At 34.2% G+C, this 14227-nt stretch overlaps 2 protein-coding genes across 2 annotated transcripts; one reads left to right on the top strand and one right to left on the bottom strand.

Annotated features, from left to right (window-relative positions):
* Window positions 1-898: 898 nt before the first annotated feature.
* On the top strand, window positions 899-7502 carry LOC101502490 (DNA replication licensing factor MCM5). The gene is made up of 18 exons (XM_004508330.4): window positions 899-1254; window positions 1335-1478; window positions 2020-2199; window positions 2311-2409; window positions 2496-2632; window positions 2728-2833; window positions 3170-3304; window positions 3401-3478; window positions 3761-3865; window positions 4017-4108; window positions 4190-4322; window positions 5250-5345; window positions 5654-5751; window positions 5836-5926; window positions 6140-6249; window positions 6424-6553; window positions 6632-6733; window positions 7164-7502. Exons 1-18 carry the CDS (start codon window positions 976-978, stop codon window positions 7245-7247), a joined length of 2199 nt encoding a protein of 732 aa, XP_004508387.1. The 5' UTR covers window positions 899-975; the 3' UTR covers window positions 7248-7502.
* A 1387-nt stretch (window positions 7503-8889) lies between these two features.
* On the bottom strand, window positions 8890-11630 carry LOC101502177 (uncharacterized). The gene is made up of 5 exons (XM_004508329.4): window positions 11422-11630; window positions 10760-11321; window positions 9862-10268; window positions 9535-9633; window positions 8890-9314 (listed from the first exon to the last, which is right to left on the bottom strand). The coding sequence occupies exons 1-5, from the start codon at window positions 11541-11543 to the stop codon at window positions 9101-9103; spliced, it is 1404 nt and encodes a 467-aa protein (XP_004508386.1). The 5' UTR covers window positions 11544-11630; the 3' UTR covers window positions 8890-9100.
* Window positions 11631-14227: the final 2597 nt, after the last annotated feature.

Below are 14227 nucleotides of genomic sequence, written 5' to 3'. Positions count from 1 at the left end.
AGATTAAATCACCTATAAAATAACATATAAATAAAAATGGGACCACACAAACAAGACCCACAAGCAAACTCGACATGGGACCATTGTCCACATATCACATTAAACTGCAACAAATACCCTAAAATATAACACCTCTAATCATTAAACAAAAACATAATTACAGTACACGTCACTAATCCTTACATGACAACATAAACACTATAATATAACGTCTCCAATCATTAAACAAAAAGATTATGCATAGCCCTAAACCCTTTACGACAACAAAAATCATAAACCATAGACGTCGTCTACTACAATCGATAACAATACAAATTAAACTATCTAAAATGATTACACAATAGTGTACCATACAATTTTGATCTCAACGAATGTTGCATATCGTCTACTTCGTGTTGCGTCATCTTCCTTGTTTCGCCACCGTCGTCGAGTCTTAGTCTTGTCTCCCTCGATGTCATTCGTTCCTCCCCTTCCTGGATTTAGTTTCAAACCATACGAATTATAGACACTTAAGTTTTAAGTGATATTATTATTTTTTTATTTAAAAACCATTATTTCATTTTTTTTTTCATTATTTCATTTTAACTTTACATGTATGAGATATCAACTAAACTCTTGCCAATATCATCACTTACAATTAATATAAAACTAAATAAATAATTAACTTATAAAAACACAACTAATATTAAAGATCAACTTAAAACTTTTATAAAGTAAGAGATGGGAAACTAAAATAAACTCAAGGGACCAAATTAGCAATTAAGGCTTAATTAATCAACTAATAATTAGAAGCAGGTGCCACTGTCGTACGGTCACGCGCCACGACATCCTTAACTCACACCCACTACATTTTCCCGCCACAATAATCCCGCCAAAAACCACCCGTCTTCTTATTATTTCCATTTCATTTCCAAAAAACACAAACAGAAACCCTAACTCAAACCGAAACAGAATATCTCATCGGAGATCGAGAAAATGTCAGGTTGGGACGAAGGAGGCGTTTACTACAGCGACCAAGCACACTCTTGGGATGACAACCGCGGCGAAACTGAAGCAGCCGCATCCAACCACACAATCCTCCAAAAATTCAAAGAATTCATACGAAACTTCGAAACCGGTAACAATGTCTTCCCTTACAGAGAGGGCCTTCTCCATAACCCTAAGTTCCTTGTTATCGATATGGAAGATCTCGATTCATTTGATCCCGACCTTCCCTCTAAAGTCCGATCAGCCCCTGCCGATTTCCTCCCGTTGGTACTTCCCTCTCTCACTGTTTTCGTTTACTTTTCTGATCTCTATTTTCTACGCTGATTTGAATTTGCTTTGTTTTGTAGTTTGAAACTGCGGCGGCGCAAGTACTGGTGAGTTTGAAAACTAAGGTGGCTGGAGATACTGGAGTTATGGAAGATGCTGCTCCTGGCGATGTTCAGGTTCTCCTTACTTCTAAGGAGGATCCCGTTTCAATGAGATCGCTTGGTGTAAGTGGATTTCACCTGATTCAGTGTTTGATTATTCATTGCAAATTTTAATTTTATGTTACGACAAAGATGCTTAAGGTTCCAATTGAGACACTTGCCAGTTGCCATAAAACTTGTTGGCATGGGCAATAAACCGCGAATATCAGGGCGCTTATCTGATTGAATCTCAAACAATTTAGCTCTGACATGGACATATTTAGTTACATTTAATTTCTTATTTCTTTCATTTTTATGAACCATTCACTTTTTTATAGGCAAATGTTAGTAAACTAATAGTTAGGTTAGATTTCCTAGGTTTGAACCTGGAGCCCCCTTTTTATAACTCCTTCGTTGTCCCTTAGCTTACCAACCAAGCTATCTACACTGGACAAACCACTCACATTTAGTTCCAACACAACATATTAGTGTCAGTGTTGTGTCTTGCCAAGTGTTGTATCTGATGTTCGTGTTTTAGTTGGTGCTTCATAGATTTCAAGCATTTGGTTCTATCTGTTGTTACAACAAGTTGATTCTTTTTTTTTTTTTTTAATCTTTTTCACAGGCTCAATACATATCAAAGCTTGTTAAAGTTGCTGGGATAACTATTGCTGCATCCAGGACTAAGGCAAAGGCAACTTATGTCACTCTTATATGCAAGAATTGTAAGAAGGGGAAGCAAGTTCCGTGTCGACCAGGACTTGGGGGAGCAGTTGTTCCTCGTTCCTGTGATCATATTCCTCAGGTTTAGTTCGTACTGTCTTGGTGTTTATTTTGCACCGGTTACTTTAGTTTTCTTTATTTTGCATTTTTTAGGATATTATCTCTTACTAGATAAGATGGTTTTCTTTTGCAGCCTGGAGAAGAACCTTGTCCAATAGATCCGTGGCTTATTGTTCCTGACAAGAGCAAGTATGTTGATCAACAAACCTTGAAGCTGCAAGAAAATCCGGAGGTAGTAATATAAATTTAATTGAAGGAAAGTTTTAAAGATAATTTGAATGATAATCATTTATGATATCTTTATGTGGGATATTGAAGGATGTTCCAACTGGAGAGCTTCCTAGAAACCTGCTTCTCTCTGTTGATCGACATCTTGTTCAGACAGTAGTTCCTGGCTCAAGATTAACCATCATTGGAATCTATAGTATTTTCCAGGCTTCCAACTCTTCTACATCGTGAGAATAATCATCTTTTTATAGCATCTCTTAGATTTCTTCATTGTCCAATCTACTGTTGACATCAATATAATCCAATTTTGTGTTTTATGCAGTAACAAAGGAGCAGTTGCTGTTAGACAGCCTTATATTAGGGTCGTAGGAATTGAAGATGCAAATGAAGCCAAGTCTCGAGGTCCCACTGCATTTACAACAGAAGAAGTTAGTGTTGACCAACTATAAATTGACTACTTCTGTGATTTATTCCTTGTTTGTTGCCTCCTTGAATATCACATTGAAGCTGAATGAATGTTAATAGTGTTTGCTGTTCCTGTGAAACTAGTTTTTTCTAAACTAACTGTATTAGGTTATAAATGCCTTAAGTATTTTCCATTTCGCTTCAATACTAGATACCGCTTATGATTTTGCAGTTCTTCTATGAGTTGTATATGATCTTATTTCTATATTTGATAAGATCCAAGACTGAATTTTCATTCCTACTCTTACATAATCCTCATCTATAGATGTTACTGGTACTAATGATGATATTTTTTACAGATTGAAGAATTCAAAAAATTTGCAGCTGAGCCTGATGCATACAAAAATATATGCTCCAAGGTTGCTCCATCTATATTTGGGCATGAAGATGTCAAAAAGGCTGTGGCCTGTCTTCTATTTGGAGGGTCAAGAAAGGTACATTATTGTCTTTAAGTATCCATATTTTGTGTTGGAGAGTAACAATAAATTCATTACACCCACTGATCATATGGTGAATTTCCTTGCAAGCAGAATTTGCCAGATGGAGTGAGACTTAGAGGTGATATCAATGTGTTGCTTCTCGGGGATCCATCTACTGCAAAGTCACAGGTTACTTTTTTTTTTTTTTTTTTCCTGTAGACTAGTTCTTCATGATCGTTTTGTATAATCGTTTTTCCTGTAGACAAGTGCTACATGCATAATTGTTTTGTATCCAAAATTGTAATTGTTCTTCTACTATATATACTTGATGTTTAGATTTTTAGTATGAAATGCTAAATCATTTTTTCCTATTTTTACAATTTAACCTAGTGACTTTGAATAACTTAACCATTAATTCATTCACATCGTAGATTGCATTTCCCTACCTTATGTGACAATTACATTTTACAGTTTCTCAAGTTTGTTGAAAAGACTGCTCCTATTGCTGTTTATACTTCTGGAAAAGGCTCTTCAGCTGCTGGTCTCACAGCTTCTGTAATCCAAGACAGCAGCACTGTAAGTTCTTCACTTCCTGCATTGTTTGTATTAGATACTAAATATCTGTCTGTCACTCTGTCATCACTACTTGGTGTTAAGATATGATCATAAAGTAGTCCTCCACCAATCTTGAAAGAGAAGTCTCTAATTGTTGTTCTGTGCATATCAGCGTGAGTTTTATCTTGAAGGAGGAGCCATGGTCTTGGCAGATGGAGGTGTCGTCTGCATTGATGAGTTTGACAAGATGAGACCAGAAGATAGGTATGTGTAAACCATTTGTTGTTTTCTTTCATATATTATTTGGTTTTTTTGGTGAAGTTTCTTATTGTTTCTGTAATGTAGGGTGGCCATTCATGAAGCCATGGAACAACAAACTATATCCATAGCCAAAGCAGGAATAACAACTGTTCTTAATTCAAGGACTTCAGTTCTTGCTGCTGCCAACCCTCCATCAGGACGTTATGACGACCTTAAGGTCAATCCTGTAGACTAGTTCTTCATGATCGTTTTGTATAATCGTTTTTCCTGTAGACAAGTGCTACATGCATAATTGTTTTGTATCCAAAATTGTAATTGTTCTTCTACTATATATACTTGATGTTTAGATTTTTAGTATGAAATGCTAAATCATTTTTTCCTATTTTTACAATTTAACCTAGTGACTTTGAATAACTTAACCATTAATTCATTCACATCGTAGATTGCATTTCCCTACCTTATGTGACAATTACATTTTACAGTTTCTCAAGTTTGTTGAAAAGACTGCTCCTATTGCTGTTTATACTTCTGGAAAAGGCTCTTCAGCTGCTGGTCTCACAGCTTCTGTAATCCAAGACAGCAGCACTGTAAGTTCTTCACTTCCTGCATTGTTTGTATTAGATACTAAATATCTGTCTGTCACTCTGTCATCACTACTTGGTGTTAAGATATGATCATAAAGTAGTCCTCCACCAATCTTGAAAGAGAAGTCTCTAATTGTTGTTCTGTGCATATCAGCGTGAGTTTTATCTTGAAGGAGGAGCCATGGTCTTGGCAGATGGAGGTGTCGTCTGCATTGATGAGTTTGACAAGATGAGACCAGAAGATAGGTATGTGTAAACCATTTGTTGTTTTCTTTCATATATTATTTGGTTTTTTTGGTGAAGTTTCTTATTGTTTCTGTAATGTAGGGTGGCCATTCATGAAGCCATGGAACAACAAACTATATCCATAGCCAAAGCAGGAATAACAACTGTTCTTAATTCAAGGACTTCAGTTCTTGCTGCTGCCAACCCTCCATCAGGACGTTATGACGACCTTAAGGTCAACTGCTATATAACCACCTCTTTTATTTTATTTTGGGTTTCTTAAAAAGCATATAATGATTAAAAGATACTAACAAGAGTCACAAATGTTTCTCCAGACTACACAGGATAACATTGATTTACAGACAACTATTCTTTCTAGGTTTGATTTAATCTTCATAGTGAAAGACGTCAGAATGTACAGTCAAGATAAGGTAACGTCTACTGTTTTGTACTTCTGTTCTCACCTCTCAGCATGTGATATTTTCTTTTGCTTCCTCTGAGTGCACCTTGTCCTAGTCATTGTTTTTTCTTGTGTTGTGACTGGTGATGTAAATGTTGATAATGCACATTATCTAATGTAATTTTTTTGAAACAAATATGTAGTTAATGTTTAACAAAATGTAGCTTGCCACTTGATTTGTGTGTCTGGCATTAAATTACTAGTTTTGTAGACCATGCAGAAATGTATTTTACCTGTTCAATGGTTTTGAAGTCGGTGGTTGACTTATTCTGTTTACAGATAATAGCTAGTCATATCATAAAGGTTCATGCATCAGCTCATGCAACGATGGGTGAGAATAGGACTATCCATTCCAAAGAAGAAAATTGGTTGAAGAGGTATGCCTTATCTAAGAACTTGATCAGACTTTTCATTTCTTCCAATTATTTGAGAGAATGAGCTTTGAGCTGTTATCCAAATAGGTACTTACAATATTGTCGAACTGAATGCCACCCTCGTCTATCGGAAGCTGCAGCCAAATTACTGCAAAATAATTATGTGAAAATCAGACAGGTATTCATTAATATGCTATCAAATTAATGTGGAAAAGCAACGTTAGCCTCTAGTTGCAATATGGTTATTAGTAGTTGATGATGAAGGCTAACTGGTTCTGATTTTGTTTCGTTGGTGTCATTTCTAACAATATTTCTCCTCTAAATGCTGATTTGGTAAAATGTATATGTTTATAATAATCTAATTCACTTTTTCTTACAAAATAAAATGTAGGATATGAGGCAGCAAGCAAATGAAACTGGAGAAGCTGCCGCAATACCGATTACTGTAAGGCAGCTAGAAGCTATTGTAAGGTTGAGTGAGGCACTTGCAAAGATGAAACTGTAAGTATTGCTGTTAAAGTCCTTAATATCCCTTGCTTAACCATAATGACCAAAATTTTGTTACATTAATCATCCCCTCTGTTTTTTTTGGTGTGGCTTTTTAGTTTGTTCTTTTGATGCTCCATATATATTTCTTTTAACAAATTGTATCTTGTTAATTAACTCTTCTACCAGTTCTCATCTTGCTACCGAGGCAAATGTGCAAGAAGCCATTAGGCTTTTCACTGTATCTACGATGGACGCAGCTAAGTCTGGAATAAACCAACAAATAAATCTTACACCTGAAATGGCAAATGAGATACAGGTTTGTCTTTTGATGAGTCTGTGTCTGTTTTTCCATATAGGCTTCATATGCTGATGGATAATTATTTGCACTGAGCAGCAAGCAGAAATTCAGATAAAGAGAAGAGTCGGGATTGGAAACCACATATCAGAAAGAAGACTGATTGATGACCTCGGCAGAATGGGGATGAATGATTCCATTGTAAGTACTACAGAGCCTTCTAACTGAGAAGTATGTCATAGCTTAAAAACCAGAATTTGATGTCACCATTTGGTTCAAACTTTTGAAAGATACACATATTTCTAAGGTGTTATGTTGAATTAGTTATTGTGACTTTCAGAAACTTAGCTGGTGTTTTCTCCATCAGAAGCAAAACACCAAAATATATAGTCTACAAAACATTAAATCACTTTGTTACTGCGGCAACTGGCAGGTGCCAATACTGCAGATAATCAGACTTGAAATGAACGAACTTTAACACTGCTCAAAACTGTTACAACTTAAAGCAATTATATGTGTTCCTTTTATTTCCTCTCTGGTCATACTAAAATGTCTATTGTCAACATTCTTCTCACCAAAAGCTTACATATACATATATTTTACAGTCATTAATTCATATAACATTTGACAGGTGAGAAGAGCTCTTCTAATCATGCACCAGAGAGACGAAGTTGAGTACAGGCGAGAAAGGCGTGTTGTATTTAGGAAAGCATAATTCGTCAGTCTCCTAATCATGCAGAATGCTAAGACTCAATTAAGGGCAACTGATTGTATTCTTCAAGTTTATTTAAGTTTTTTTTTTCTTTGTAAGGATTCGATGGTAGCTTTTTGCTAATATATATGCAAGTACTGTGTATATCAATCATGTACTCCAAAACCAGGTTAAAGAATCTAACGTCAACCCAACCTTATGGAGTAAAATCTGATATTAGTTCTCGCCTCAATTTTAAATTATTCTATTATTTTTTCAGATTCATTGTTTTTCTTTTTCCTTTTCAAATTTGTGCTCCAATATATTAATGTTAGTTATCATTTGAGTTGTATTTATAATAGTGATTTTTATATGCTAAGCTAATTGATGTCAAGACATTATATCTTATTTAAATTTGTAATCTTTTTATACTGAAATTAGTATCAATGATTTTCTTTTGCTATTAACAAAAAACAATTTTTACTCATTTGTTACTTGAGTTATATTTGGAAGAACTTGCGGTGAAATCACTCCCCAATGAATAGTAAGGGAACTAATTATAAAAAGTGTTTGACCTAGTAATCTAAGCTCAAGAGCCTATAAGAATAGAATTATAACATGTTCGTTTTACCATGAACGTGCATTTCAAAGCATGTTCAGTGCCAAAACAACTCGAGACCCCGACAAACAGATACACGCTATTTGGACATGTAAATAAAGTCAATCAAATGTAATAGTGGACCTCATGGAAGCATGTTGACTCTGTAATGTTGGTGATTTCTGCAACATACCAATGAGAATATGAAATTGGTAGTTTGGCAAGGTTACCAACAATAAAACTGATGGGAAATGGAGTTGTGACACAGACCGGTGTGATGATTCATTATGCAATTCCAGATACAGGATTGTATTCATACTGGCATAACATTGGTTACTGATTTCCAAGACGATGGAGATCGTGGGTAATAATCCCGGAGTAAAATATTTGTATTCGGCTTAATAGGATGATTAGAAGCATTTTATTACTTCCCTTCTCTTAAGCGCTGAAAAAAAAGTTGTTGGTGTTAGTCTGTTAGATGCATCGTTTCCTTCTCAATGTCTGGTAAAACAACCGTTATAGAATCTTACTGTAAGAGCAAATGTATTTAAGGCATGGGCAGTAGCTTGGATTTAATTACTAATTTTGGTAGAATTGTACACTCAATAGAAAATGGTATGCCTTCAATGTCAAATATCATTTGATTCAGTATTATTGAGTGTTGCTGGATTTATCAGAGGCCCTATGAGACTTTTCCTTGGAACTTTTTGGGCATAGCTTGGCTTGCAGGTACAATGTTGTTTGGTGTGGAATCTTTTACAGGGAAACCCCATTTTGAGTTTATTGAATAACATGCTTTGAAGTTGTTGATTATATCATGTACTTGTTAAATATATGATATTGTAGTCCCAGGTTTTACTTCAAACGTATGTAATCATTGATAAGCAACTAACTCTTTCTTTTCTTTTTTTGAGCTAGCAACTTCTTGTGGTTGTTAGATGTATTTGTTTAATACATTTGATAGATGCATTTGGTAAGATCGTTATATTTGGGTTATTTGAAGTGTTAATAAATCTTCTCTTTGTGACTAAGTTGATAAAAACAAACAAAATTGAATTTAAAAGTATATATAAAAACAAATAAAATAACATTAATTAGTGATCATTAACGGCTGGTGGTGTGACACTTAGCCACCCTCACAATCACCATATCCAGCAGACACTTACATAGTTGACAACTTGGGATATAGATGCTAGTGTACACAAAAAGGCCTCAAAATAAGCCCCCAAAAATGGTACAAGTTTTTGCACCCAACTGAAGTGCATATAGAATGAAAATCTTAGCTTGATGTCCAAATATAGACCTGGCCTCCACTTGTAGCACCTGCTAGCATCCCAACCTCAGAAGAGTGAGCATCAAATCTACATGGAATTGCAGATATGTGTGGGCTCTGTAGAGTCATTACTGTCGCCCTTTGAACTGTCGAGACGACATCAACTCCTCTTTTCATATTCCCAACGAAGAGGTATGAGTCATCCCAACCCCATATTGCTCTGCCACCACAAAATCAAGATAACAAAGTCAAACTAGAATCAAATAAATTTCACTTTTTCTTATGAAGAGTGAAATCTTAATTGAAAATGTAAAAATCAGCTGCAAATTCCAAAGAGTTTAGAGTTCAGCCCCACAGCTTTGATATGACAATGTTTTGCACACTTGGGCAAGTTCAGAAAATGGAAAAAGAGAGAGATATAACAACTTAAACATTCGCACCTGAAAGTTGAAATCCATCTGCCAGTCTGATTGTCATGATAAACAGAAGTCTCATCCTCCAAGTGAACTCCACTGTATATACCAATTGTGTTGTCCATGCTACATCAAGAGATTATGTCAAATCAGTCAAATCAAATTCACAATTAGCAAAACCACGACTCAATATATTAGGAATTCAAAATAAAAACTTAATTTTGTAATCAAGTATCCTGCTGACTAAAGTTAGTAACAATAAGTAATAGGCAAAGCAAGTAAGCAAAATCACATTATACCTCCCTTTAAGTATTAAAAAATAGTAATATTAAAATTGGAACAAAGGCTTCATACCTTGTAGTGGCAAGGCTACATCCAGAAGGAGAGAAATATGCAGATTGCACAGATCTTTTGCGTGCAAATGTCCTCAAGGCTGTGAGCTTAGACTCACCAATACATCTCAAATCCCAAGTACAGGCAGTACCATCAGAGGAACTGGTAGCTACAATTTGAGAGCTTTGAGGGTTGAAATCTATTGTATTAATCCTAGTTTCATGCAAATCCAAGTTGGATGAACATTTTCCTATTCTGTTATCCCAAACAGTCAAACCCCCAGAACCCTCAGCAAAATATAAACAGTTTGCTTCATTCTTTGGCTGTGAGAGAGCATATATGCAATTATCACTATTATAGACCATATCAAATATTTCCTTCTCAACATCCATCAACCGAACAAGTCCGTCATAACAACTTGTGTATATCTGGATACAAAAAAATCAATTATCACAACATTAGATATTTCTACAACTGACAAAAAATGTAAGGGTATGGTTGGATATAGGATTTTATGAGGGGAGAACTTATATTTGCACCCAGATTACATGCAGCTAGGGATTCTCAGTATATACACAATTGGGATACAAATGGAAATTCAATCGAGATGAAGCAGTCCCGATTAAAGTTCATGATTTCGAACTTTAAAATTAAAAATAAAAAACTGTTTTTTAATGTCCTATCTTGATTGAACAACCAATGTTTCAATTGCACGAACACATGATCCCTTATTGAAGGAAATCTGAATTCCTTGTTTTTCTATTCTAAATTAAGAAGCAACAAAATGTTTCTAAAAATTAAATAAGTTTGACTAAAATATGGACTTAAACTCTTCAAAACATTTCTCTCCAAAAACCTTCGATCAAAACATTTGGTAAGGAAAAATAACTAACTGTTTCAGAATTTAGAATTCACGCACCTTTGACAAGCAATGAGGTTGAACCAATATCCCAGAAATGGGAGCCTGATGTGGATGGTATAAAAAAACATCGTTTTCTCCAACATTCCAGAACCCAATATCCCCAAATTTGTTACCCGCTACAACCATTTTCCTATCATTGGAGGGAAAAAACTTCATTTGAGTTATCCTTCCAGGAACAATACGCGCTATATTTTCAGGATCCAACGACATAGATTCCAACTTAAGGGAACACTCAATTTTCCTCTTTTTTACACTCCCATTGAGTTTTTCTTCTGAAAAATCCTTGTTGGACACATCAACCAATGATTCAATGAAAGATCGGTCAGAATCGGCGCCTCTATAAGCATCTTTCATGGGAATAGGACCCAAAGTTTGAACCAAAGAATCACTTTTTTGGGGGGAATTGCGAATGAGAAGGTTGGAATCTGAAGTAGCATCTAAATCTAAACCCTTGGAATCGGGTGGAATACCTCTTGTTCGAAGTGAGCGTCTGATGACTACAGGGGTTTCCGTTTTAGGTTTTTTCTCCGATTTCACACTGTACGATTTAGTAACGACCCTGTCAATTAAAAAATGTAAATGTTATTAATGTTCAATGTGGAGAAAATAATGAACCAATTTTGGCACTGAAAAATGAAGTAAATAAGATAGAAAAATACTTGGGACGGTTGGAGAGTTCGGAAACTTTGGAATGGACTTTGAGTTTGGCCATCATTTCATTGTTGCGGCGAATGTTTTCGAGTCGTTCGCGTTCATAGTCGGTGAGTTTGGGAGGCGCCATTGAATTGAATTGAAGAAAGAGGAAGTTAGGGATTTTGTTTTGGAATTGCAACACTTAGTTTGTGAGAATGGGGATTTTGCTCTATTTAATTATTTTTCATTTTTCATTAAATATATAGGAAGATGGTTTGCGCGGGAACTCGTATTTCACACTGGCGGCAAACAGTGCGAGTTTTTTTTTTTTTTTTGGGTTACAAATTTGAGTTATTTTTATTATTATTATTAATATTGATTAATAAAAAATGAAATATAAAATAAAATGTTGATTTTTACATGCATGGTTTCCATCAAAGACATGTGACAATTTTAACTTCTTTAAAATGTATTTTAGCCATTAATCAGTAACAAAAACGTTCATGAACATGGTGGAAATGTGATGAAATATTTTGTAGTACAATTATAACTTTATTTTCTAATAGTTTCTTTGTATTTTTCATGTGTGACTTCTGAGGTAAATATCAATTAAGTCTTTTACAATTAATCATTTTTAATAATAGATTTTTTTTAATTCTAAAAAATTGTTTCAAAACAAATCTTCAATATCGAATATATTAGTATATTCCTGTGTTGAATTATGAACTATATCACTTTTTTTAAGATATTTAATGGCACTGTTCAAATTGTGCAAGAGAAAATATCAACCACAAAGTTCTTAGAATAAAACAACACAGACAAACTATTAAACTGCATTAGAGTTTTACTGCACCGTATAAAATCGTTCTAGAATTACACCATCTAAATATGACACTTAAGACCACTCGTAATATGGTACTATGGTCACATTACAAAAACTGCTTTATAAGAAAAAATGATATTAGGATCACTCAAAAATCGAATGGACTAAAACATAAAAACCGCTTTAAAATGACAGTGATATTATGACCGCTCAAAATCGAATGAACATAAAGAAATGAGAGAAGTGACTCATAAATGCATTGAGTTGAATAAGTAGAATAAAGACATTTGAAATTGCATCAAACTTTGGTGTACTTTTTACAAGAGTTTAACACTCTTTATATAGTGATGGAAACAAACTCACATATATTAAATATCAAATATGGAACTTTAGTATTTATTTAGAGTTGAAAATTACTCGATATATGAGAGTTTTTCAATGTGAGACTTCAGTAAATTTTAAATTCACACACTAACATACTTTATGTTCCAACAAACCTCCACTTGAGTTAAAAATGTTTCTGAAATTGTGACAAACGCTTCTATAAGATTGTGCATAAATAAATTTATCTTCCGACTTGAAAATTTGTATAGTAAGTAAGATTTAGATTCAACAAGAATGACTTGTAGTCTTTAACTCTATCTCTGACATCAAATCCACACACAATCTTTTCATATAGTGTATTATCAAAAATCCGTGCATTAATGGTCATACACGTCTATCCCAATATAGTGAACGCTATAGGAATTATGTCTCAAAATTCCATAGGAAGCGGTCTCACTTCCACATTCACATAGGTGAATATATCAAGAGTACTATTGTAACTAAGTACTCCCCATAGAGTATAGATCTTATTAAGATTTTTTATTACATCATCCTATCATCGCTTCAGGAATCACGTTTCTCTGATTTATAACAACACATTCATTTCATATCACTTCACAACTTGCTATAATCCACTGAACCTAATTATTGGGATCTCTAGTCTTTTAGGTCCAGTTACCATCATGAGTGACTCTATAGACAATACACTCGTTATTTTGGATGTATTTGAGACTTTATCTATAGCTAATCATCTTGTTAAATGATCTACTAAATTTTCATCAATGTGTACATGATCCACTATAACAGTTCATTTATAAATTAACTCTTTAATATTGTTGTGTTTATGAAATATTTGTGTTATTTTACCATTGTAATAACGATTCTCAATCTTTACAATAGTTGTGGTACTATCGCACTGGATCAACACGTCTAACATAAATTTTTCCCATAAAGGGATCTCAACTGGCAAGCATTTGAACCAACTCATTTTTTCACTAGCAGTAGCTAGTGATATCATTTCATACCCAATAGTAGATTGAGTCAATATCGTATGTTTCTTCAATTTACAAGATACAACACCATCAGCTATACTAAAAATATTATCACTAGTTGTTTTGGAGTCATATGATAAAGTGTTTCAAGTAACATCATTGTATCCTTCGAGGACGACAAAAAATATTTGATAATGTAATCTAAGACTCGTGATCCTTTTAAGGTATCTCATGACTCTTTTGATAACATGTTAATGCTCCATACTAGATCTACTGATAAACCTGCACAATAGTCTTACGATGTATGCATTGTTGGGTCTAGTACAGTTAGTGACATACTTGAGGCTACCAATGATGCTAGCATATTCAGTTTGTTTAACAATTTCACCAATGTTTTAAAAAAGTTTTACACTTAAATTATATGGTGTGCAAGCATGTTTACAGTTAAAATATTTGTATTTCTTTTAGGATATTTTCGACATAGTAAGATTGATCATAATAAACTCCTTTTCTGACCTAATAATTTTGATTCCAATAACTACATTCACTTCTCTGAGATATTTCATGTCAACGTTGTTACACAACAAATATTTCACAATTTCTATAGCATGAATGATAGTGCATATGCCATTTTTAGATTTGTAATAAATACATTTGTCAATTTCATTAACTTTAAACTAATTCAATATAATA

Source organism: Cicer arietinum, chromosome 7 (assembly GCF_000331145.2).
Source record: "Cicer arietinum cultivar CDC Frontier isolate Library 1 chromosome 7, Cicar.CDCFrontier_v2.0, whole genome shotgun sequence".
NCBI classification, from domain to species: domain Eukaryota; kingdom Viridiplantae; phylum Streptophyta; class Magnoliopsida; order Fabales; family Fabaceae; genus Cicer; species Cicer arietinum.
This window is presented reverse-complemented; position numbering and strand designations above follow the sequence as displayed.

Bases quoted from the DNA above. Each gene is read 5' to 3' on its own strand.
- LOC101502177 (XM_004508329.4), bottom strand. From the start codon at position 11,543: ATGGCGCCTCCCAAACTCACCGACTATGAACGCGAACGACTCGAAAAC. The intron at 11,322-11,421 runs GTATTTTTCTAT...TTTAATTGACAG, and splicing joins GAACTCTCCAACCGTCCCAA to GGTCGTTACTAAATCGTACA. The intron at 9,315-9,534 runs GTGCGAATGTTT...TTGTGGTGGCAG, and splicing joins AGATGGATTTCAACTTTCAG to AGCAATATGGGGTTGGGATG.
- LOC101502490 (XM_004508330.4), top strand. From the start codon at position 976: ATGTCAGGTTGGGACGAAGGAGGCGTTTACTACAGCGACCAAGCACAC. The intron at 1,479-2,019 runs GTAAGTGGATTT...TCTTTTTCACAG, and splicing joins TTTCAATGAGATCGCTTGGT to GCTCAATACATATCAAAGCT. The intron at 5,752-5,835 runs GTATGCCTTATC...TTATCCAAATAG, and splicing joins GAAGAAAATTGGTTGAAGAG to GTACTTACAATATTGTCGAA.